Source organism: Emydura macquarii, unplaced genomic scaffold, assembly GCF_026122565.2.
Source record: "Emydura macquarii macquarii isolate MOO-44397 ecotype Brisbane River unplaced genomic scaffold, CSIRO-AGI_Emac_v2 contig_369, whole genome shotgun sequence".
Classification (NCBI taxonomy): domain Eukaryota; kingdom Metazoa; phylum Chordata; order Testudines; family Chelidae; genus Emydura; species Emydura macquarii.
In genome coordinates, this window is record NW_027130506.1 from 2,517,293 (window position 1) to 2,543,807 (window position 26,515).

Here is a 26,515-nt window from a genome sequence, read left to right on the forward strand (position 1 = left end):
CAAGATATGCAGTGATGTACAGCCTGGTTATTTACGATCAAGATTTGAACCCTAAATTAGAAAGCACTGATAGTAAATCCAGCAATGATGTGTGATATTTATAATTTACCCTGGGTAAGGCACCTTCTCTTGTCTAAATCCAAAGAAGACTGTATGTTAGCTAAATGAACAATTATTTTCATATTATTTTAGTAAAGAACTTGAGGACACATCCCACCACTCCTGATCTCTTTTGTGGTTTTAAAGGGAACACTGAATCATCCTCTCTCTTCTTGGGTCACAGGCCTCTTCAACTTTCAAGCCAAGCCCTGCCACCCACAAACACAGACTGTTCATCTACCTGCAAAAATTAACACTCAACTAGTCCAAATCACTTTCTTGCAGTTCACAAGGCAATCGGTTACTAAGTAACAGCCCCACAGGTTCCTTGGTGCACTTGCTGAATTTGAGACTCAGTGATAAAAGTAACAATAGCAAAGAGAAAAGGCACTCTCTAACAGTGAGTGGTTATTACCAAACCTTTTCACAAAAGAGCATTTCATTGTGATACAGACACAAATCAGTCTCGGTACATCACAATACATTTAAGTCCAGTTTTTCAGAGAGGCCCAACTCAGCTTCCATTTAAGCATGCACTATTCCAGTGCCAATACCTGCCCATGCACTGGATATCTGTGGCACAGGCAACAGAATTTCTGCACAAGTTCCAGTAAACCATGCACAAGAGATTAACAATGGAAAGTGGCCACTCAGGTGTTTTTTGTAAGCAGTGTTACATAGGCACAAGTGTAAGCCAGGATCTGAAAAAAATCAGGCCTCAGAAATAAGTTTTTAATTTTTGACCCAAAACAGGAAGCGAGAGAGAGAGAGGGAGAGAGAGAATCTGTCAGGGGGGAAAAAAAATCACATTTCCACAATCAAGTTGCTTTAACCTGAATGATGGTGCAGAACATCCACAATGTTTCTCCCTTTATAGCAAAAGATCTAAGATTCCAGTCCACCAGTGGTCATACCTAATCAGAACTGTGCTTTATGAAACGCTGGGAAGGGATCTCACTGCCTTGATATGTGCATGTGCACCATTGGATTCTGTAATGCAAGAATGACTCACAGGAGAATTTAAGAAGAGCAGAAACGTGAAGGAACCTATGATCCTCTTCTGCAGGCTAGTGGAGAATGAAGGAAAGACATGCATTTTCAGAAGAAGGGTTGAACTGAAAATCCAGTTGCCTGAACTTTGGGGAAGGAATGGATGTATCATCCTTTTAGCAAAGTGAGACCTGGAATGATGGCCTTGATTAGTGTCTTAAAGTAATTTCTTACTCATTGAAAGCCAAATCTTGGTCTGATTAAAGTCTATGGGGGTTTTGCCATTGGGTTCAACAGAAGCAGGACTTAGAGCTGAAGTTTCTACTATTATCAAGCGAGAGAAGGAAGGTTTTTGTGTTGCTAACTTTCCCCACTGTGCTGGGAGTGATTTCTCAAGGAAATGGGAATAGATAGATAGCTTTTCCACAATAAGAACATTCAGGTTCTGTGATCCTGTCTCTGTGATACTTGAAATAGCACCACCAATATGTTCGCTCTATATCCCAGCTTGACTCATGACACATACATCTTCAAGATGTCCTCCGTCAGCTAACTGATTAAGATTTGGCCAGAAAACTCCAGGTGGTTAATTGGTAAGAATATATCTCAAAGAGACTTCCTTTAATTATATGCATTTGACATCTTTATATATGTTTTATGAGATAATAAATACATTTTTACTAGGTATTCATTGATGCCATATGGCAGCTCACACAAAGCTGAACAAATTAGGTATAATGAGGCTCATTAAAAAAAAAAAGCAAGATCTACTACTACAAGGACTTTTAGAACTTGAAAGACGAGGTTCAGATGTCTGCATAATAGAGGAGATGCCCTCCAAGTCTTTCTTTTGGAAATGCTGGCAGATGTCCAGAGTATCAAGGATGCTAGTGGCCTTGAGAAGACAAAAAAAGGAGTTATCTGTGTGACTGAACAACTCGAACAACCAAGAGAAGACAGAGCAGAAGAGGACATGGAAACAAGGAGTTACTGGAATGTACTCTTATGATCTTCAAATACTTTATCTAAGTAATAACTTTTAGCAATTATCTAACTTTTATATTTTGAAGCATTCTATTAGAGATTTCAGAGTACATTAGTTGCATAAACAAAAGGCTTGTTTTCACTGGAAAGTTAACTCAAGCGCTAACTCAAGCATTACCCCTACCCTTGACTTCTGCCACATACAAAACCCATTAACTCGAGAATGGTGATGCTTTTAACTAGAGTTGGCTGGACTCAGAAAGGTAAAGGCTAAAGCATGAGTGAGCACAACTTGTCAGCTGCTAACATGAGCCCTATAGAGGGTGGTTGCTAGTGTTGCTAGTCCTTCCCAGAATTGCCCCGAGTGTCCAAAAAAGACAGAGAAGTTCTTTCACAATATGCTGTGAAATCATAAGTGGAGCTCAGCTTAGTGCAATACTAAGAATAATGGGATGTGCCTTCAGAAGTCTTAATTCCACATGAGTGACTACATTGCTAGTGTGGACACAACAACAAGTATTATTGTGCAGTGTGGCTGCTCTCACTTGAGGTAGACTAATTCAAGAGGAGTAACTTGTGTAGATAATTTGAGTTAATTCTTCAGTGAAGACACACCCAAAGCCTCAAAACACCCGGTGAGGTGGGCAGGTAGTTATCTCAAACAGTGGGACAATCAAATAGCATGATCATTTGTCAAAACTCAGCTCAAAAAGATTAAGTGATTTACCTAAGAAGTCTGATGCTTTAAGTGTATCTTTCCTCTTTACTCAAACACATGGACAACAACATTACAAAATGGAACAATTTATTATAGAAATTAAATAGAAAAGAGTGATAACAGAATGATAAACAGAAGGTTGTCTTGCTTGTGAATGACCATGTTGTGTTTTCTTCTCATTACTTTTTTTTACACTGGGATCGTGCAAGCAATAGGCTGGCTGCACCACCTGTGAAATTAGTTAATAGCAGGTGAAGCATTCTATTGTCTTGCTCCTGGACAAGTGTCCATACTGAACTACTCTGTTCCTAACCCTATCCCTTCCACGTAATTAAAATGGACCATGGTGTTATAGGATGGTATCAGTGTGGTACAAGACTATCTTCATTCTTCATGTCTCTCTTCATGATTCTATATCCCTCCAGCTCTAATATATCTCCTAGGAAAAGTGGTCATTGTGTCTACCGCTTGCAGCACTTCTACATAGTGTAGTGCTCTCACCAAAACCTGTCAGCCGTCGATTATTTTCTTTAGGGTCCCTGATTTACACAGCAATCTGAAGCACTAATGAAATTTGAATAGAAGTTGCAGATGCCTCAGGAAGAGATAAGACACAAAAGTACAAGAAAGAAGGAAAAAAACAAGAGGACAGCGCTGGTTCAGTTTTGCTGTGCTAGAGTGTGTTCTTTTTGGAAGGTATGCCGTCAGTTGATACTTATCATGGCATGTGTTTTTCTGGCTGGCTATATTGTTGTATTATTGGTCAGGTGCAACATGAATTCCTCTGGCTGTTGTTCCTGCACTAATTGCAGGCCCACTTCAGGGTCATTTAGCTGAGGAGTCACTCTATTTAACAGGATGCTCTATTCTACCATTCAAGAAAATGCTTGGTGCAACACATTATACAGAAGATCCTAAAAGAAACAAGACACAAAAAGCCAATTAAGTTATATTGGTTCTATTTCTTTTCCACCCCAGCCTATCTTTCCTATGGGAGTAAGATAAATTGTACTGTCTGATACTCTGTGTTGAATTTATAATTTATGTAGAATAAAGGGTTCCCCCCGCCCTTTTCCATGAAGCATTGGCACACGTCCTGACTACTGCAGAGAATGTAGATAGAGACTATATCCATGGGAAAACAGGAAGGTCCCTGCTGTCCAGCCTGTGTGTCATCAGAAGTGAGCAATCAGGCACGGTAAACCAGAAATAGTGCATATTAGGGCCATATCCTGCAAGGTGCAGAGGATGGGCATGCTTCCTATGGAACCAATGTGTCAAAATGGTCTTGATATTCAGGAAAAAATGGCAAAGTTTATACTTGTTTAGGGCTCATTCAGTAACTGGCTAGAGAGAGCTTTGGGGGAATTCCTGTTAAAGTTCTGCCACCCAACTGAAGAGGCTTTTCAGGTGATTTCACTGCCTCTGCTGTATTTTATGCTCTCTCGGAAAACTGCTGGGTCATCCCAGAGAGGACTTATCCCTGGGCTGATAAGTGTATTTCTGAAGAACACATTTCGCCTTTGGAATGGATGAGACCATATAAGAATGACAGGTAATTTCCATAATTTTCCTGAAGATGATATGCCCTTTCAGGCACACATTCTAAATACAGTGCTTTGAACTGAAAGTACTGTTCAAGAACAAATTATAAACATCTCCAGTAAACTGTATGTTCATATAATTTGTTTGTTCTCCGTGCTTGTGGTTATAAGAAAGTGTATTCTGTTCCTCACACTTCCTGCCTACAGCATAGTATTGCAAGCTAAAAGGGGGCCAGGATTTCTTTGCAGGAGCCCTTAATTAACATATAGGCAGCATATGGCTGTCTGATTTTCTATTATGATGGATTTCTGGAAACCATTCCCCCAAAAGCCATACTGGGTTAAGGTACTTTGCATGATCACTGAAATTCATTCCGGTGTAAAAGGTGTATACCCCTTGTGCTGCCCTTCTACAAAGGCTGAATTTCCTCCTTTGAGAGAAAAAAAGTTAAATATTTATAAACATCTCATTTTTAAATTCTTCTTCTTCCACTGAAGTGTAGAGGATAACATACATCTTTTCTGAATCTATTATATTCAGATGTTGGAACCTCTGATAAAAAATCCTATGATGTTAGTTTTAAAACTTTTGCAACATTATAAATAATTGTGTTCTGTTACTCTCAACTCTGCCTAGAACTGGTATATTCCAACACTGGACAATAATTCAAATGAGAATTTCTCATCAATACAATTGACATTCATAAGAAATTGTGCAATTGACGTTCATAAGAAATAAATCCAAGGAACACAATGATACACCAATCTGAAGTTTTTTCTTTCCAATGATGTTAATCACATTCAAGTTGTTCAAATTTTAATATGTTTCTGAGAGCAAATAAAGTTAACAAGAACAGAGCAATAAATATTTACTCAAGAGAAGTTATTGTCAACTCTCCTATGGACTATTCTTTGCATGCCTGCAGTGTGAATCGTTTTGCCCACTTTCTGCTGGATTAAAAACAAGTATGTATGTGTGTGTACATGTGCGTTTCTTAGGCAGTTAGTGGATAGTCCCCCCCCCCCCCCCCTTTTTTTTTTAAAAGGTCTTGAAGAGCTCATTACTTCTGCTTTACTTCACATCTCTTACATGTAACCAAGTGAGGTAACAACAATCATGATTCCATTCCAATCACATATGTGGGATTTGCTCCATGAAGGACCAATGCAGTAATTTAGGACCTTCACACAAACAGTTCCATTTCTTCTGCAAACTGAATTTTCTCCTCCAAATGGATTTCCCCCTCTTTTTTGGTATACAGGAATCAATATAGGTCCCTGAGGCATGTCTTGTTTCCAATGCTCAGAAACTCTCAGTTCAGCAAAAATATATCAAGTTTTCTGCAGCAGCATGAGGAGTTTGAGAGAGAAATTCCTGAACTAGCCTCTCAAAAAACTGTTTTTAAAAAAAAATTTTCACTCTTACCCAACACAAATTTATCAAAAAAAGTCTCAACATTAAGCACAAGCATATATTAGTTAATAAGCTATTACCAAATACTTACCAAATGCCTTCTATTCTATTTCATAGTACATATATTAGCATACAGCAGTTGCCATTTTGAATCTGAGAGGTAAGAAAGGCAAAATAAAATATAAAGTTTATGCTGAAGGTGGCCCACAGAATATACACAGTTATCCAAAATACGAGAGCAAATCTAAAAGATCTGACTAAAGCCTCTCACAGAGCAAAAAATATTGGCTTAATATCTGAGATGCAAACGGTCTCATAGACTATCTAAAGGGTTGTCTACACATAAAAGTTAATTTGGAATTAGGTAGAATGTGAATTTAAAGTGGATACATTATTTCTGATTTACTCCATGTGGGGATGCTCGTATTCTGGAATCAGAGTGCCTTATTCTGAATTTGCTTAATCTGCTTTGGAAGTGGATTCAGACTTCTGGAATAAGAGTGCCTGCACATGGAGTTAATCAGGAATACCTTGTCACAGTTCAGGGCACAGCACCTGTGCTTCCTCCCAGTGGTCCAGCACCCTCTCTCAGCTTCCAGCTCTCAAGCCAATGCCTTTCTGGAAGGTGACCCGCATCTCTCTCTCTTTTGACTGAACAGCATAGCTCCTTGCTTTCATTGTGAAGCACAGAAAGGTTGCCCAAAGGCACCTGCTTGCTTTCTCTTCAGAGATGGTTAACTGGTCTCTTCAGAGATGGTTAACTGCTACAATTATAAGGTACCACACAGCACTTCCTACACAAGCCTACTTTATTCTTAAGATAAAAAAGCTTTACAGAGAAAACATACTGAAAACAATAAAAGAACCTACCCATGATAGTAAGTTTACTAGACATCACCCCAACTCAAACATGGGCTCTGGTAGCAGCAGTCCTTGAATACCCCACCCACGGGGTTTCCTTTGTGGTCATAAATTCATCACAGCCTCAGCTCAGAACTAGCACTCTCAGAACATATGTAGTCTGCCCTTTATACAGTTCAGGAATCTTTGATCTGGAATTTCCAGGAGCAGGTAATTAATAGACTTTGGCTTTCGTCCCCTGGGTTTAGTTTCAAAAGGCTGGATTCAAAGTGGGTCATCCCCTCCCCCACCAGGTATTTTCTAGGAAATCCACATTACATGCATTGTCCCAAAAAGTCCTCTGAAGTTCCTAACATTCATATTAGTCAAGTCCCTAGAAAAGTTACATATAACCTTACCATCCCACATAAACAATAGCATTTTCAGTACAATGGACCCCATAGGCACCAAACCCAATTCAATAAGCTTTATCTTTATTCCATAAGGTGTGTCTAGGATATAGCAGGGTACTCTGAGTCTGTCACATAGCTATTCTGGAGTAACTCCCTGGATAGACAAGCCCTTAGTTGCATTTATGAATCTGAGTCAGAGAATCATACTCTAGGACAGAACATGATGAGTATCACATATTCAAAGTCACTTTTAAGATCTGTGTGTGGCAACTGTTTGGGAAGCTGTAAGTGTTGTTTGAGCAAATTGCCTTGCTATATCTAAGTCTCTCTGTTTAAAAAATACAAAGAATTCTCACCACAGGCAACACTATAAACGTATATACTGAAAAGGATTTGAATTTTATTTTACAAGTATTAAAAGCACATAAGGCTACAGTATATCTATAAAAATCTGTTTGTACCATTTATGTGAAAATATCAGGTTAATATCACAGGGCTTGCCAGCTACAGAAAGCTCTTGGGTAGGAGGAAGTTTGGCATTGTAAGATGACACAAGTGCAGGAGTTTGTAAGCTAAAGTTTTACGTGTGTTCTATTCCGAAAAATGATTCTGTTAAAAATAAGGAAGGTTCCATGTTTATTTTGTCTCCGTTACTCCTAATTGCATGTGTTCAGTTTATAAGTAAAAGATTTGGTTTTTCTAAGTGCCAGCCTTGAAAACTTAAGCTGGGATCTGAGAGACAAGCTGAATTTTTTCATTATTGTACCTGATTTGTTCTTAATTTGTATTTGCTTGCAGGGGGGTAACTGATACCTATTTAGTTCTGCTAATATTGCTGAAGAAGTCAATCCTTCCATTCCCACTAGTAGTTTTCATTGTTCCTCGCTGAACTTTTTGCCAATATCTTTCTGGAAGCAAGCTGCTCATGATTCAAAATTATTCCAGGTATGGTGTCTAAAGAGCCATATAGGGAAGAGCTATTACCTCCATATGTTAGCATGTGATGTCTCTGTCACCATCTTCCATTATAGCTGCCATATAATGTGTTGTTTTATCTCATATCTAACTTGCCCACTCATTAAATGAACATGAGTTACACCGAAGTGTCTGTTAACTCTCTAACTAAGAGTGTAGTACAAGCCACCAGAATACCCATTAGTCATCTCTGAGGCAGCCTAGATTTATAAAACTTTGAGCTGCCGGCTGAAGCAATCAGAGCCAATGGCTCTACAATAATGAGATGAGATTTTTAGAAGACTACCCTAAACTATAATTAGTTCATAATTAGCAAGGAACAACAACAACAAAAATAGCATTCATTCACTTAAAATGATTTTTAATGTTATAATGACTGGTACATAATTATAGTGGAACTGGGCTATTTAAAAAAAAAGCTGACTTAAAAGGAAGAGGGTTCATTTGGTGTTTATTTGCTCCAAGGTTCTAATTACTTTGGAAACTGCCAACCCTCCTTATGGGATTACTAACAAAAAGCAAAACGGCAGCTCTGAGGAATACTGTGCAAATCGGTTTTTAGCACCAAAAAAAAAAAAGTCTTCTATAAATACCAGATGCGCGCATGCGCACGCACACACGCAATGCACACACGCACGCAATGCACGCACGCACGCACGCAATGCAGAGAAATAGATCTCTTATTGTTATGGCAATGCTGGTGACAAAGAACAATTATTTTGGATTGGGCTATATTTCAGTTTGTTTTGTTTTGTTCCGTTTCATAAATATGGTAGTATTGATTCATCTTCCCCCGCTTTATGCTTCTGATTTACAGACTTTGTTAATCACTCCATGACAGTCACTTCAGCAATTTCATTTAGTAAAATTAACCAGAAAAATCTAGTCAGATTTATGTGGATTTCATCTGGCAAACTACAAAGCCCTGGCAACTTCAATTGCTGGAGCCTGGATGAGATTTGTGATGCTATCCATCCTGGACCTATCTAATAAATCACATCTACTCCAGGCCTTCACCTAACTGATAGATTGAAAAAGAAACACTAACAGATCTTGTTAGCGCTCTTGAAAAGAACACCAATGTAGGGTCCTGAGAGGTACTGACTTCAAAGGAGGACATGGGTATTCAGCACTTCTTTGGATATTGCCCACAGAGATACTTAAACAACAACATCTCAACAATGCAGAGCAATTAAGTGTTACCAAATACAATCTGAAAAATATTAAAGAAAGGAATTTTCCTCAGAGAGGAAAGATGGTCTTATGGCTAAGACACTGGATTGCGATTCAGCTCCTGGCTCTGTCTCAGACTTCCTATGTGACCTTATTCCTCAATGGGTAACATGGAGATAATACTTCCTTCCTTTCACCTGTTGGGTCTTTGGCACAGCAATTACCTTTTAGTATGCGCATGTATCACATTTGTTCTCATCTGGGCCATTAAGTGATGCCTAATGATTAATAAGTCTTAATTTATAAGGCTAAGGATAAACATAAGGCAGTTAAAATTTTCCAGGTAAAATATGAATACCAAGGAGATTAAATTGTATTTTTAAAAGGTAGAAATGATCTCTAAATCGGTACAGTTATCAATAAAAACCTTTCCATATACTTAGATATTAAACTGCTTTACTGTCAGTTTCATTACGACATCGTCCTAAAATGGTGTCTGTTTAGTTAAGATACTTGAAAAACTAAAATTCTTACATGAAACTTAGGTCTGGTCTACACTAGACACTTCTGTCGACCAAAGTCAGCTTTTTGCGCCAAATCAGTGGTAGTGTACACACTGCAATCCTTCCCTCACCAACACAACTCCCCTGATTTTGTGACAAAATAAAACCACCTCGACGAGAGGCGTAGAGCTTTTTGCGCTAAATTTTTAGTGACAAAGTGTCAGTGTAGACACAATGCTTGGTTATGTTGTGGAAAATGGCCTCCAGGAAGTGTCCCACAGTGCCCATCCGGACCGCTCTGGCCAACAGTTTGAACTCTGCTGCCCTACAGCCATCCACCCCTCCCCGTCTAAAGTCCTGGGAATTTTTGAAATTCTACTTCCAGCTTGTGACGTTCCCCGCTGCAATCTCAACTAGTGTATTGCTGTATCACCCTAATCCCTCTCTCTTGGAGCCCATATTACCCTGCTCCGCTGTGTGAACCCCCACTTCTAGGTCAGCCTACACACAGCTTACAGCAAGCAAGCTGCTCTCAACTAAGTGAATGAGTGCTTCTGGCCAGCCACTCTTGGGATTATGCACTAATATGACCCCAGCCACCACCACCAGTCCCAGATGCAATCCTAGGAACTGCCATTTTACAATGTTCAGTGCTGCCCACTGCACAACACTGTAAACTCCCTAGTTTGTCAATTTATCAAAGATATTGATATGCACCACCCTTGTCACTTCAAATGGAGTCTTAACACACCTTAAACCACATGTACTGCTTTAGATAAAACAAACAAATGTATTACGTACAGAAAGATTTTAAGTGATTATAAGTCAGAGGAAAGAAGGTCAGATTTGATCAAATGTAAATAAAAGGCAAATCCCATTCTAAACAAAGCTTAATGCTTTCAGCAACCTCACAGTCTTAGATGATTCTCATCACAGGCTGGCTGATCTCCTTCCCAGCCAGGCTCTCCCCTGGATCAGCATTTCAGTTGCTTGGTGGTGTTTGTAGATGGAGGTGGAAAAGAGAGAGATTGCAAAATATCTCCCCTTTTTAACGTGTTCCTTCGTCCCCCTCTTCAGGGTCAGGTGACAAACAGCATCCGTACCTGGTTCCCTCCATACCTTGAGTCACTGTGATTCTTTGTGGATTCGTTTGTCAACGTCTGGGCCAGTCCTTTGTTCCTGGAATGCTGAGCTGGGTTGTGCTATACAAGTCCTAATGAGGTGTGAACTGCCCTTCAGCTCTGTAGAGTTTTGCCTAGATCTGTCTCAAGCCATGAGACACGTATTTGGGAAGATTACATAGCGAAGCCTCATAACTATATACATGACATTGCAACAAACATATTACAACAATAATGTTCAGTATGCCGTGAGCATTCCAAAAATACACCTTACATGACATACTTGGCATTAAATCATACACAATTACACTATAAGTATGAACACAAATGATACACAATCACATCATAAGGGCGTACGTGGGGGTGCAGTGTGTCACATGGGTTGGTCGGCGGGGAGAGCTCATATCTCATCTTCCCAGATGACTATGGCAGCTCCACGCACCAAATGCTCCCCCGCTTGGAGTACACTAGAGCTTCTGGATCTGATTGGCATTTGGGAAAGGCGGCTGTGCAGTCCCAGCTCCGCTCCAGCGGAAGGAACTATGATACCTACGGTCAAATTTCTCATTTAATGGCAGAGAAGGGCTATGAATGGGACATGCTGCAGTGATGCGTGAAGATCAAGGAGCTGCAGAAGGGGTATCAAAAGGCTAGGGAGTCAAACCGTCACTCTGCTTCAGAGACAAAGATCTGCCACTTCTATAAGGAGCTGGAAGCCATCGTCAGCAATGACCCCACCTCCACCATCAAGAGACCCGTAGATACTTCCGCAGGCTTGGGGACAACAGACACTGGACTCAACCCCAACAAAGAAGTCGTAGACAAGGAGGTCGAGTTGGAGGATGATGCAGAGTAGGGGACTGGGTCGTTTGGTGATGTGAGGAGTCAGGAACTCTTCTTGACCCCTGACTGTTCGAGTGAATCGCAGTCCTCCAGCTCTCGCGTGCAGGATGCAGGAGAGAAGAGCTCAGGTATGTGATTTTTTGGAGCTGATACTGCTCAGTTACATGAGGTACAGCTGTCCTTTGCTTTGCTGCATGATACAGCTGGTTGAAGGGATAGAAATGCACAGAAGTAGCTGTGTTTGCATGTGCTTCCCATTCCCCTGTTCAGCTAAGCAGTGCAGTGGAAATGTGTGTTAATGCACACCAAGATTTCATGGGAATCCTCCAGAGAGATTTCTAGAAACTTTCCTGGAGGTACTTGCCAATACTCTGCCAGACATTCCTCAGCAGAACTGCTTTGTTTCTTCCCCTGTTGTTGGAAACTTTCCTGCACCAATTGGAAATCATTTGTGCAGGGACCAAAGCAGCACACAGGCGAGCAACATAGGGACCTGGTTTGAAGCGGCTCACATGGAGGACATGCACCCTAGCATCCCTGCTTACTCTCAGGAGTGACATATCAGCTTCTATGGCCCCTGCCTGTAGAAAATGTTGGCACAATTTGAAATTTTGTCCCTATCTATCTGCATCAATACCTCCAAATAACCACCCAGAATCTTTTCCCCAGCTTGAGTGCCTCCTCCTCCTGGGCACAACATAGCATGCCGTAGGCAATTGTTGAGCTATGCTCTTGCCAGGGGACAGTGAGAAAGAGGTGTATTTTACAGCATTGCATCAGTGCTGTTATTGCACTCTCAATCATGCTTCTGTTCATTGTTTATTGTGCTTCTACAGATGTGCCCTTGAGGGGAAGCCCCTCCACACCTGCTGAGTGCATGCGGCTGATAAGAAAACACCCACAGAGAAGCAAAGAGGAGATGTTCCAAGAATTGCTCCAGTCCTCTGAGTCAGAAAAAAAAGAAAAACGGCATGGAGACACATTGTGTCCAAAAATCATAAAATGGATAGGCAGGACAGGAGGGAAACCCAGGAGCAAGTGATAGCAGGTCACGAGTGCATAATAAAAGCCATGGAGGAGCAAACAGAGCTCCTAAAGTTACTCATAATGCTACAAACTGAATTAATGCATGCTCACGCCTCCTTGCAGCCAATACAGAACTGCTTTCTATGCCCTCCCCAAACTCCATGCACACATTCCTACCAATTCCCATCCAGTCTTGGTCCCCAATTCACTTCACCCCTTCAGAGAGCTACTAGAACGACAGCTGGACTTACTTCCAGCTCTCATAGCTCACATTGCCCCTCACTGCTTTCTCCCCTCCAGCCCAGCTTTTTGTGTGTGTTCAATTGTTGTTTAACAAAGACACTCTGTGAAGAATAAGCAATCTTTGTTTGTCTTGCCCACGGTGGTTGCAGCTTATATTGATATACAGTGCAAGCTGGATAGCAGTCATAGCATGGCACAATGCTGTTTACAAAAACACCTTATTGGTGCTCATTGTCAAAACAATTCCTCAAGGCCTCCCTGATTCGAATGGACCCCCGTTGTGGTCCTCTAATAACCCTGACATCTGGTTGTTCATATTCAGTTACAAGGCAATCTGCCTCTGCGCTCCATACAGGGGGAAATTTTTCACCATTAGTTTCACAAATATTATGGAGCACACAGCAGGAAGCTATAACTATAGGAATATTTTCCTCATTTAGGTCTAACCTGCCATAAAGGCATAGCCAGCAAGCTTTTAATCTGTCAATCACACATTCAACGGTCATTCGGCACCTGCTCAGCCTGCTATTTAAGTGCTCCTTGCTGCTATCTAGGTTGCCCGTATAAAACTTCATGAGCCATGGCAGTAAGGGGTAGGCTGGGTCTCCCAGGATCACTATGGGATTTCAACATCCCCTATTGAGATCTTCTGGTCGGGAAAGAAAGTTGTTGCTTGCAGCTTTCTGTACAGGCCAGTGTTCCTGAAGATGTGTGCGTCATGCATCTTCTCTAACCAACCCGTATTGATGTCCGTGAAACGCACATGGTGATCCACAAATGCCTGCAGTACCATAGAGAAGTACCCTTGCTATTGATGTTGATCCACTGCAAGATGGTCCAGTGCCAAAATCTGAATGGGTGCCATCTATCATCCTACCAGAGTTAGGGAATCCCATTGCTGTGAAGCCATCCCTCATTTCATGCACATTTCCAAGACTCACAGTCCTTCATAGTAAAATACGATTAATGGTCCAACACACTTGCGGTAACACAGTCCACAGTGGACTTCCCAACTCCAAACTGATTAGCAACCGACCGGTAGCAGTCTGGAGTTGCCAGCTTCCACATGGCAATCACCACACGCTTCTCCACTGAGAAGCCAACTCTCATTTTGGTGTCCTTGTGCCGCAGGGCAGGGGCGAGCTCTGCAGAGTTCCATGAAGGTGGCTTTGCCCATACAAAAGTTCTGCAGTAACTGCTGGTCATCCGAGACCTGCATAACAATGCGATCCGACCACTCAGTGCTTGTTTCATATGCCCAAAAGTGGCGGTGCACCGTGTGCAGATGTTCCGTGAATGCAAACAGTAATCTGGTGTTGTTTGTTTGCATGGCACACCGCAGGTCAGGTGCATCAGATTCCAGTTCTGATTGGGAGCTCATAATATACTACATGACAAGCCATGAAGTGTTCAGAACACTGACAATAACAGTGGAGAGCAGTGCAGGATCCATCCTTCATATGGAGATGGTGGGCACTCCGGAAACTGAAAAATGTCGCAAAACACAATGGGAAACTCATGGAATGAAAGGACAAAAATCACTGCATCATGGGATGTTGAGCCTGCACTCATCATGCACTGCGATCCTCTCCAACTTCCCACAACTCCTAGCAGCACAAGGTAGCAAGTTGCACAGTGGAATAGCTGCCCATATTGCACTGCTCTCATGTTGATGCTAGAGCACTAACTGTGGATATGCTTTGGCAACACGAGTGCTGTGTGGACAGGCACAAGCGTTGTAATTACAGCACTTTTTGATCACCACTGTAACTTCCGCTGACAACACTTTCTAGTGTAGACAAGGCCTTATAGTAGGCATTGCCACTGAATTTGCTGTTGGCAATTTACTTTAACATGTTGATCTTAACTTAGGGTCATGTGCCCAGATGCCACAGAGATGGGCACACAAAAAATAATTATATAATACTTAAAATACTTGCTTAAAATAAAAATTTACCATCATGCAAGACTTACATATTTTTGTCTCCTAGCAGAATGCCAATTTATTTATTATTTCTTACTCAGTAGGTAGCTACATCCAGATATGCCAGAAAAAGTTATTTGTTATCCCTAAAATTTGTAAGCAGTTCAATATAGTTTTAGTTAATCAGGAGTTGGCAAAGTGTGATCCATTGTTCAAACACTGAGTTCCATAATAGGGCCTGTACTGCCAGATATAGGTAATGTAGAACACAGGACTCAGCATGTAGCATTCCATCTTGATCTGAGTAGACCCGTAGTCTCTGTATAGTAGGGTGTATCTCATATTAAAGATGAGACACTTTAGTATGATGTATTTTATGCAATTAAACATGGCCCTCTGGCTCTTGGAAAATGGCCAGCGTAACTCTTGTTTGGATGCCCCATAATACAGATATAGCAGTAGAAAAACTGTACTATGTTTTCATTAGTAACTATGACATGGAGCTCAATCTAGAAAGCACTTACTACTAGGTGTAGTGCTTATTATGGCAATAGTGTCTATGTCTTTAATGGAGCCACTCACCACAGTAAGTACTGCACAAATTAATTAGTGTTTGCAGGATGTAGCCCTACGTTTCTGTGATCATTTTCTAATGTATTTAGAACGGGAGGGACAGGGGGTAGAAGGAGAAAAAGAACGGCTACCTTTAGTCTGGTAACAGTTTCTATTGTGAAAAGCCTACCCACTCTGTGATTCCTTACCTTGCTATTTTTGAAAATACGCAGAGACAACATTTTAACACAATACACAGCACATACTTTGACGTTCTTTACTAGGCTAATTCAGTTTTTAAAAGCAGCTTAGCAGAGATATCTGCTCAGATTTCTATTGGCATTCTATTGTGTGAAATCCTTCCACAGAAAAAGAAATATAATTTCTGAGTAAAAACAACCACCCTGTTTCATTAGTCTGAAATATCGCAGATGGGGATGGCAATCAAAACAGATAGCTTTTAGAAACAAGCCCAAAAGAGAAAATTAAGTTACATAAGGAGGGTTCAGGAGGACACTGTGGCAATAATAATCCACTTTTTCAACATAGGAAAGGGGAGATTCCTGTAAGGTAAATTTTTGATGGATTGGCACAAGCAGCTGGAGAAACTATTATTATTTGTCATCTTTGTCTTGTGCATTGATATAGTACTGCTCTGCTAATTCCAACCTTTCACAAGCAGTTGCTATATCACCATGGGGAAAAAACAGGAAGTAGAAAATGAGGCACATGGAATTCACTTACTTATTGTTTCCCAACAAAATAGTTTCCCTTGTGCACTAAAGAACAAATTCCCCTTATGATCTAAATATATTGTTTTCTCTGAACCCAAGTCAGGCAAGTTTCCATCCACATGCAGATGTCTCAGAACATTTCTCCTACTAACTTGTGATTGAACCTTACTCATGATGGGAAAGATTCATGACTATTCCCTTCCTCCACTTTACCACGAGGCCCAATTAAGTACCCATGGAAATCTACGGAGGTCCAAATATTGACTTCAGTGGGTGCCTGATTGAGCTGCTAGAACTTTCAGTTATTTCTAGAAAAACTACCAAAACTCTTCCTAATCAAGAGAGATTTATTTCAGGATTAAACCACCACTAGGACAAAAATAGAATCCTAATCCCTTTCCTTCCTGAAACCAAAGATATTAAGGGCATATCTACATTAGGAAGACTATACCGGCATAGCCATCCTGGCATAATACCATCGGGTAGACACAGCATACACTGAAGAAGGAGGTTTTTCTGTTGATGTAGGAACACCACCTCCCCAAACAAAGTTAGCTATGTGGATGGAAGCATTCTTCTGTTGACACAGCTGTGACTACACTGGGGATTTGGTCGACATAACTATGCTGGGGAGTGGTATGGGTTTTTTTTTTTTTCAAACCCCTGACAGACATAACTATGTTGACCTAACTGTTAATTGTAAGCCAAGCCTCAGAGTTCTCTGGACGGGGACATCTGAACATTAAGGACTCACGTTACTAATCAATATATAATAAAGCATTTTAGCACCAATGATATTAATTGTTCTGTGGCATTTCATAGCACCAACATTGGTGCTAACATTTAAAGAACAGAAGATGAATTAGAAACAAAAAGCTTGCAATGCATCAGCTTTTTCAGACGGGGTTGTGTTTTCGGCTGTTAATTGCTGAGTTTTAATTTTTAAAACCTATGTACATCAGAAGTTATTTTGGGAAGAATTCAATGTCAGCTATGAGGCGCAAACTGACATTCTGAGGTATCATCAGAGAGATTACAATAAAATGTTAAAGAGAAAAGCCATTCCCTCTAGGCTGACTGAACCAGGAATGTCATTTCCTCAGTCCTTTGTGTGAGATTCTCCAAGTTCCACCAAAAGCCTTCAGCTGTGCTACAGTACACCTCAATTCTTCCTCCACTTCCAGCATGCTAAAAAACAGGAGTGACATCATAAACTAATTTTACCTAATATTATAAACCCAAGTGCATTTCAGTGTCAGTAAAGGAAATGTAAAATTAACTGTGCTGCAAAAGAGAAAAAGCCTTGTGAAAGAATTTACTGTAGTAGTAAGCATACTAAATGCATACTATATGCCCTCAAGCTTCACTGAAAACATCATTTCTTACATGTCTTGAAGGCAGCTTTCAGAATGCAGACTTTTTCAATCTGACATTCATAATTTATTAACACGCAAACACAAAAACCAGACGGCCAAATCCTGAGTTAATCATGAGAAGTTAACTTCAGTGTAAGACAAACAGAATTTGACCTCCTATTTGTAGAAGTGATTGAAAGGAAGGATGCATTCAGAGCTTTCACAAAGGAAATAAATACCTACAAAAGGGGGACTAAAAGCACTGTTTTGTGATATAAACACAAATGTCACATTCTCAGCATTGCCGATTATTAAAACAAAGAGACAAACCTTAGCATGCAGTTTGAGAGATCATAGTAACTTTGTAAAAAAATAGAATTCAATACATTAGCTTCCTACATGTCCTTGAATCATAGCTGTGTACTGTACTGAGCAAAAGAAGATTTTAGTACAGTTAGTAATACACAACCAGTGCAAGTAGGAAGAGTGATCTGATGTCTATATTTCACCATACACATCAGTTACAATATTGTCAGCTACAGTAAGTCCTGGTTACAGAAGCAATATGACCAACCATTATGTTAGAATGAAAAAGCAGAATCAGGTAGGTTTGCAGTGGACTGTTAGGGAAAAATGTCATCTTGTAACTTGCAAATTGAGCAGACTATATAAAAGAAACATTATGCAAGGATACTCTGGACCCTACCTTTTTAGAAGTCACTTTCTTTGAATGTAAAATGCAATTAAAATGATCAATGAAAGAAAGGGATGAGGAATGAACGACTGTGATATATGGAAATTTAGGACAAGAACTTGAAGACAGACAAATTATATGGGTGCAGGGGCACAGGCGCTCTGGGGCTCACAGGGCTAGTTTAACAAACATGTTAATATCCATTGAAGATAATGACAAGAAGTGCAAGCTACGTCTCAAAGATGGGAAGAAGTGATAATGAGATGCAGCTGTTTTGGAAGGAGGCGTAAAGCTGAGGAGCGCTCCGAAGTGCCTTTTACAAGTACCTACATTGTCCACACATGCAAAAGCCTGTTCTTGCACAGATCCTGACCATGACTTTGTTGGAGTTGATTTTTAGCTAGTCTAAACATCACATACACAGTTGTAAATGCTCTATCACCTATGGAAATGTGGCCCTCTCTCTTTCTTTGCCTTAGTTTCCCAATCTGTAAAACAGGACTAATAGCCACCTCACATGGGTGCTATGAGGCTTAGTTCATTAATGTTTTTTAAAGTGCTTTGAGATCATTGGCTAGAAGGTGCTATAAGAGTGAGATGTTTTATTGCCAGTAGTGCTTAAGATACTGATCAATGCTAGAAGGATTTACAGTGAGTACAGACATACTTTTAACTGTAGCAGTGGTACCATGGATAACTGTAACAGAGGCATAGTTTTTCAGTACATCCATTGGCACACAAACTAAGGTACTGACACGTAAGCATGTGAATAACTTTACATTGATAAGGTGCCCCATTTACTTCAATGGGACTGTTCACATTAATAAAATTGTATACGTTTTAATATTTGAAGAATTGGGCACTCATACTAATTCAGAGTAGTATGGGAAAATATAACTCAAAGAGGCCATGTGGAATTTAGTTTAGGATGCTAACTAAATCTCAAATTTACAGATAAACATGTAGTTGTCAGAGATGAAGAATGCATGTCACCATAAAATGAAAATGTATAAAACTGTATTATCTTCTATTGGACCAACTTCTGTGAGAGCTTGAAAACTTGACTCTTTCAGCAACAGAAGGTGGTCCAAAAATAGGTATTATTACCTCACTCATCTTTGTCTCTAATATCCTGGGAGCAAAACAGCTACAACAACACTGCATAAAACCATATTTGTTTTTCTGGCCATCCCCTGCTGCGCAACTGGATAACAAAATGACACACATGAATTCTCCAGACTTAATCCTGGATGTACAACAAAGTTTAAAACTCGATTAAAAGGCCCCAAGGACTCTTATACAAGACTGCACCAACAGAACGTCAGAGTGAAATTTCACAATTATGCTTGTCAAAAGAATGATCTTTCACATGGGTCAGGCCAAGACTATAGACATTACTGAACATTCATAAAATCCTACAGGCAAGATTTAAAATTGAAAGGCAGCCTTTAAATGCAACAATTTAATCATAATCAGACACTTGCAGTGTATTTCTCTTTAAAATGATTATTGGTAATTGTTTATTTTTCATGTATTCTTCATTACACTCTCTGGTAGGTTTTTCTTGCTTGCCAATTAAAAAGAAAGCGAGGGAGAAAGACTGTCTTCATTGTATACAGTCCTTCTTAGCTACCTGAAAACCAAAGTTTCTTTGCCTACCAATTTTGACCTTTTCTGTTTGGGAGACATTGATTGTTTTCTGCCTCTGTTTCTAATGGAGCTTGAAATGAACATGGCTTTTTGTTTACCTCCTAATTTGTGCACCACCAGCTCAGTGTTGTCAGCAGAGCTCTGGGAATAGAGTTTGTTTTCTGTATCTGTAAAACCAGCAGAAAAAGCTTAAGAGTATAAAATATAGTTGTTGAGTATTTTACCCAGACCTATATAGGACATACATTAATGACTTTGGCAATTTTTTGTCATTTTAAAAAAACTGAACACAAAGAACTTGAGCTATCTCAGGGATAGGTTGAACTCCTTTGGCTTATATACCCCAGGAAGCAGAAAGGATTGCTGTGTCAACTCAAGGTGCCTGAAGCTTCCACTGTGCTAAAGGGCCAGCAATAAGAGCCAGCACTGTCACAAAGGCAAGTAGTGCAATACTATTACAGATTGGCTTGCCATCACTGGTCCAGTGCTGGGGTATGGAGCCTCATTCTTGACAATTTGTGTTGTGTGCAGAGCGGGCCACAATCTGGCTGTATATTAGTATCCCACGTTAAAAAAGATCCATTAAACACATTTTTCCAAAAGAAGCCTCCTCCTTATTCCCAGACTTAAATACTACAGCCAGAAAAAAACATTCAGGTCCAATCATTTTCCATAGCAACATCTCAATCACAAGACTCACTTGCTCCTCCAGTCCCTACCAATAATGGAGCTCTTTCCTCTTGCTGTAATGTAGCCATATTTATCTCTTCCTCAATATCCCAGATGTTCCACAATTTCCTCCCGCTTACAGAGGACGGTTGATGGATGTATACAATTTCTGCCAGAAATGTACAAATTCCCTCATTAGTTGAGGGTCAGAAACACGGAGATCTCGGTCTGTTTTAATAGCAGTGATTATGTTTATAGATACAGCCACATTAACTGCTCTATCAGATGTGTTACTTTTTAATGAACTATATCATATATTCCATGTTGGGTTTTTTCCCCTGTATTCACTCCCCAGTTCACAAATCTTCTTGTTTTCTGCTAGTGCCTGTCATCTTTTTATGTTTTCCCTTTGAAATTTTGTTTTCCTGTTAAGGTCATTAAGCTCTAAGTTTATTTCCTTTTTTTCTTCTGTGACCCTACCAAAATCAACTTGTCTCCATCCACAGCCTCCTAAGCATCCCAGAGACTAAACAAGTCTGTTTCCTTCTTGAACTTCATGAGTTCCTTTTTTGTTCTAACTAGAATATATATGTGTGCTTTTTAGCCCATTGGTTGTCTAGGGACTCTGTTTATTACCAAGAACTAGGAAGGAAGAAAGTTGGTCTTTTATTTGCCTCAGTTAATTAAGTGCTTATGAAACATGTTGGAAGAACTGCAGATTTAAGTGCACTGTTCAGCTGGAAAAAAAAAAGATAGGGCACAGGCAAAAAGCCTCACAATTGCACCAATGTGACAACTCCGCCAGTGTGACCCAAGTCTGTCCTGGAAGCATCATCTCTAGAAGTGAGATGGTGGTTCAGTCTTGGGGCCATTCAATACTTTGCGGTGGTTTGGCAATGTGGATACTTGTCTGCTAGTGAGAACAATAATTCATTTCAAATATGTCACCAAACCGCTATCTGATCATAAACTTTTGGTCACTCCTGGCCAGGGCTACATTTGAGCTAGTTATCTAGACCAATGGTTTTCAACTTGTGGTTTGCAGATTCCTGGGGGTCCGCAGAGTATGTCTAAGATTTCCAAAAGGGTCCACACCTCCATTGAAATTTTTTAGGGGTCTTCAAATGAAGAAAGGTTGAAAACCACTGATCTAGACTACATATATAATTAACAGCCTCCTAAGCAATCCAGTCCCTTGAAGGATTCCTCTTTAAGAAGTTTAAATAGCAGATACTTAGACTCCAGAGGCTCAATTCCACAAGATTTAAGGGTGCAGTAGCTCTGATTTTGGGTATAAATTACTTAATGGTGTTTCACAGTGGAGATTCTCCTGCAGAGGATGGGAAGGAATTCACTCTTTTTCCTCCCCCCAGTTGCACAGTGGGCACCATTAACACTCTACGGGTAAGTCTATGCTGCAGTAAAACACCCATTGCTGGCCAATGTCAGCTGACTTAGGCTCGTGGGGCTTGGGTGGTAGGACTATAAAATTGCATTGTAGATGTTCAGGCTCAGGCTGGAGACCATGCTCTGGGACCCCATGAGGCGAGAGGGTCCTAGAGCCCAGAATCCAGCCCAAACTCAGATGGCTACACTGCAATTTTATAGGGCTGCAACCTGAGCCCCACAAACCTGAGTCAGCTGACATGGGCCAGCCATTGGTGTTTGTAGTAGTGTAGTGCAGTGCAGGGTAGACAAACCCTGCATTTGCCATCAATTTGCAAATGCACCACGGTATCTCCTCTTCTAAGGATTTTATGGTTAAAGCAAACACCTAGAGTGGTGGACATGTAGCACTTAAAGATGGTCACTGCAGCACTGCACATTTAGTTAAATGGATTAAGGTGAATTCAGATGCTGTTCCCTGCCAGATGCACAATACTGGTCCAGATGGACCAATGATTTGATTGCGAATAACCAGTCTTGTGTGTGTCCTTGCAATCTTCCATGTGTTCTCAAGACATTGCAACTTTGTGTGTATGTGTATAAGCAACTCTAGGACTTATGTGCATATCCAGGTTTAGATGAACTTGTATTTAGTGTGTAGGTGGTTGGCCTTCACTAAATTGGTTTGCAACAGTAAGTGAATATTTACAGGGTTCATAATCAAAGGATCCTAAGGGCAAGTCTTAAAATAATGAGAATGGTTAGAGTTTACGCTCGTACCCATTCCTTCTGCAATAATTGTCTCATAAATAGATTCATGCATTTGTCTGTTTTCATTTAATTTTTTTGCCAAAGACGGATGTACTAGAATTTTAATGCTATATAATTATATATTCTGTAAATTAAAGCAGCATGGCGCACTGGTTGGGAAAAGCACATTTCACACTTCATTACTTCTGCAGAAACTCAACCAATGTTAAGCTCTGATTTTTCCTCTCTTCAATATTCAGTTATTTAAGTGTTTCTCTTGTATAGCTCTTTGTTGCTTATGCAGTAGTTTCACTGGCCCCAATGGTGCTAGGAGTCTAGTTCTCTTGTACTGTAAACTGCTGAAAGAAGAGTATGAACAGTTAGCACTGGGAAATGTACATAAACCTGGAGCCACATAGCTGACTGCATGGGGAATAATCACTGAAGCAGGAACCTGAGCTTGGGGCTTGCACACCAGGCCATAGAGTCATTCTCTCTCTCTCTCTCTCTCTCTCTCTCATCCAATGACAGTAATAGCCATTATGAAGGAGTATGAATTTCCACTATCACAAAACCACCATCATAACTGACCATGAAGACTGAGAAGAGTGGGAAAACTTGCTATAAGTGGCACATGAGTCTTCAATGTGGGGAGGCTTAAATGCGAGTGCTGGAAGCTCTCTAAAAATGTGAGAGGGGGCATCGGCGCCTGGCCCATGGCCCCACCCTAGCTCCACCTCTTCACACCACCAAGGCCATCCCGTCTACTCCACTTCGCCTCTTCCCCCAAAGTCCCCCGCCTGCCACTCACTCCTCTGTCTCTTCCCCTAAAGCCCCCCCACCCACTGACATTCTTCTCTCTGCCTCTTCTCCCCCCTACATCCTCCTCCTTTGGGGGAAGAGGTAGAGTGAGGGCAGGGCCTTGGAAAAGGCTGAGCAGCAGCAGAGTCTTGGGGAAGGACAGGGTCACAGTCTGGGTGCCGTTGGCCCCCACACTTCTAGGGAACTTGGTTTCCTGCACTCTAAAGACAGCGAGCTGGCGTGCCTCCAAAGGGAGATGACCCATGCTGCATTTGCCTTCCTGCATGGCATGACTGCCCATGAAACTTGCACTACTGTTAGCCGTATTGCACTTGTTCTATGGATAAATAGAGTCCAGTTTCCAGGACTGTCAGTCTAGCAACTTTCACAAGCATTAATGCCACTTTAAAAAAAAAAAAAAAAAAAACAATGTGCAACAATGTGCACTAGTGCCACCAAAAGGGGACCCAAGCATATGCATTTAAAATGTCCTTAGACAACCCATTTAGTTCCCCTCTGCAGCAGCTCCTGCTTTTATATCATGCCATTGGATGCATTATACTGACAACAAATGGATATATAGTTTATATATACAGTATTTGTATTGAATGGATTCACAAAGCTTTTAATATTTGATCTCAAACATATGAAATCTTAATACAGTAAACTCTGAAAAGCCATGCTATTGAAAGAACTTCCACCTCACTGCACTTACAAATATCAAGGAACATGCACCGCTATGAGCTAGGGATCATCTGTCCCAACTTTACAGATGGGGCAACTGAGGCACAGAGAGGTTAAGATATTTGTCCCATGTCCCACACAAAGTCAGTAGCCCCACATGTCCTGAATCACAGTTTTTGGCTTTAACCACAAACACAGCTTTCCCTACAGGTTTAAAAGCACACATTTTTCTTTCCAAACTCTATTTGTTTTAAAGAGACCTTTAATTATAGCTCAAATTACATTTGATTTATTTTTATATGATTGTTTTTTCCTGTCCGGGACTCCCACCTTTTTCCTCCCTCCAAAGCACTGAAGGTCTTTAAAAGTCTGTTTTATTGTTGTTAGCAAGGCAGGAAAGGAGGAGAATTCCTTCATAATGTGGTTGTCTCTCAGGTCAGGAAATAAAGCAGATGTTCAGGTGGAGCATCTTATCACAAGGCAGGTGTGAGTGAAGGGCACTTTGCATGTGGATGAGAGGAAAAAGGCGCAACATAGAAGTAGTTAGTCGGAAGATGGGGCATTTTCGTGAGAGCAAGAATGATGAAAGCAGCTTATAGGTGAGTGGGAGGCAAATGATAGTGTCATGCCACATGTTGGAGGTAAGTAGAACAGGAACCATCCTACTCTGCTGGGGCAGTAAGACAGCTGCACAGGACAGGCACCCCGTGGTGCCAGTTTTCACTATATTATTATGAGTAACATGATATTTAGTGTTTTTCTTAAAGCAACAGCCCCTGGAATCCTGTGATTATGTTATAATCTCTGCTTTCATTAAAAAAATGTTTAGTCCTCATGGTTGGGGAGAAAAGCTTGAACACAAGAACAGCCATACTGGGTCAGACCAATGGTCCATCTAGCCCAATATCCTGTCTTCTGACAGTGGCTAATGCCAGGTGCTTCAGAAGGAATGAACAGACCAGGTCATCATCAAGTGATTAGTCCCATCGCCCATTCCCAGCTTCTGACAAACAGCCATCCCCCTGCCCATCTTGGCTAATAGCCATTGATGGATCTATCCTCCATGAACTTATCCAGTTCTCTTTTGAACCTCATTATAGTCTTGACCCTCACAACATCCTCTGGCAAGGAGTTCCACAATTGACTGTTCATTGAGTGAAGAAATACTTCCTTTTGTTCATTCTAAGCCTGCTATTAATTTCATTTGGTGTGTTCAATTTGGTATTAATTTCATTTCTCTAGTTCATGTGTTATGAGAAAGAGTAAATAACACTTCAGTCATGATTTTATAGACCTCTATTATATTCCCCCTTAGTCACCTCTTTTCAAACTGAAAAGTCCCAGACTTGTTAATCTCTCTTCGTATAGAAGCTTTTCCATACCCCTAATCATTTTTGTTGCCCTTTTCCAAACTGAGCCTCAAGCACATCTGAAAGGCTCAAAAACCACAAGGCAAATACAAAATAATAAAATCTGGGGTTCTTTTTAAATTTTAAGATTTTAAACCAGTTTAATAATTTTGGAGGGCCTGACTCATGATTTTTGGACAGTTGGGATTCGTAACACTGGGTGCCTTGTATGGGGACAGGAAAGTAGAACAGCACAAAGGAAAATCTCAGCTCCTTCTTTCTTAACACCTCACTCACAGCAAAAAGACATCTTTTCATCCTATATAGGTGAATGCCTGAGAAAAACGAAGCAAGCACATACAGGTAATAGTCCTGTCTATATCAGCAGTGCCATCTCACAGTACCATCTCACAGCCGACAGTGTCACCATATGAGCATTTCCTGGACATGAGTTCCATGGCACATGGTAATAATTATGTAGAAAGTCAGATTAAAAGTTAGCCAGTTCAAATCACTGATTTGATTATTAGCTTCACTTATGATGCATCTGTGGTGTTTACTCTGTATCACGCAGGGAAAGAAAGGTCAGAACTCTTTCCTCCATTCCCCAAGAAAATCATTCTGTTAATTTTCATTTAATGTAAAGAAAAGCTTTCTGTGATGAAGCAGAGAAACTGCCTGCCAGCACAGCAGGGGTTAAAGAGAGCCTGTGGGCCCAGCTAACCCTGCCCTGTCACACCTGCAGCCAATGCCAGACCTCAAGGGGGGAGAAAAGGAGAGTGCCTGGCTCAGCTGTCTCCCTACCTGAGGGGAAGGGTAGCCAGCCACCAGAGAGGAAACACTGTCTCCCCAGCCAACAGAGACTGCGGAGGAGACCTAGGAGGCGTGGGGCAACTGAAATAACTGGGTGACTGAAGCCCAGAGACATTGCAGGGCTCGGCCTCACCAAATTTATGGCTGCCTTACCTGAAGGAGCCTGAGACTATGACAGGGCACCACCCAAAGGGCACTACTGGAGGCCCAGCCACCCCAGCGAATTGGACTGCAAGGGCCATGCCCTAAATTGAAGGAACAACAGTAG

At 40.9% G+C, this 26,515-nt stretch overlaps 1 protein-coding gene across 8 annotated transcripts in view; it reads right to left on the bottom strand.

Moving 5' to 3' along the window:
• The window catches only part of SAMD12 (sterile alpha motif domain containing 12), a 197,877-nt gene that overhangs the window by 49,860 nt on the left and 121,502 nt on the right, over nucleotides 1-26,515 (bottom strand). For 3 of the 8 annotated variants that reach the window (XM_067530690.1, XM_067530668.1, XM_067530627.1), the window contains 2 exons: nucleotides 5,841-5,902; nucleotides 1,711-1,984 (listed from right to left, as the gene is read on the bottom strand). The exons of 2 other annotated variants lie outside the window; for them this stretch is intronic. In XM_067530690.1, the coding sequence (XP_067386791.1) occupies nucleotides 5,856-5,902 (47 nt within the window). In that variant the 3' untranslated portion in view covers nucleotides 1,711-1,984; nucleotides 5,841-5,855. Of the gene's footprint in view, nucleotides 1-1,710; nucleotides 1,985-5,840; nucleotides 5,903-17,056; nucleotides 17,285-26,515 lie in introns of those variants that run through there. 3 more of the 8 variants (XM_067530638.1, XM_067530684.1, XM_067530647.1) reach the window with 3 other exon arrangements.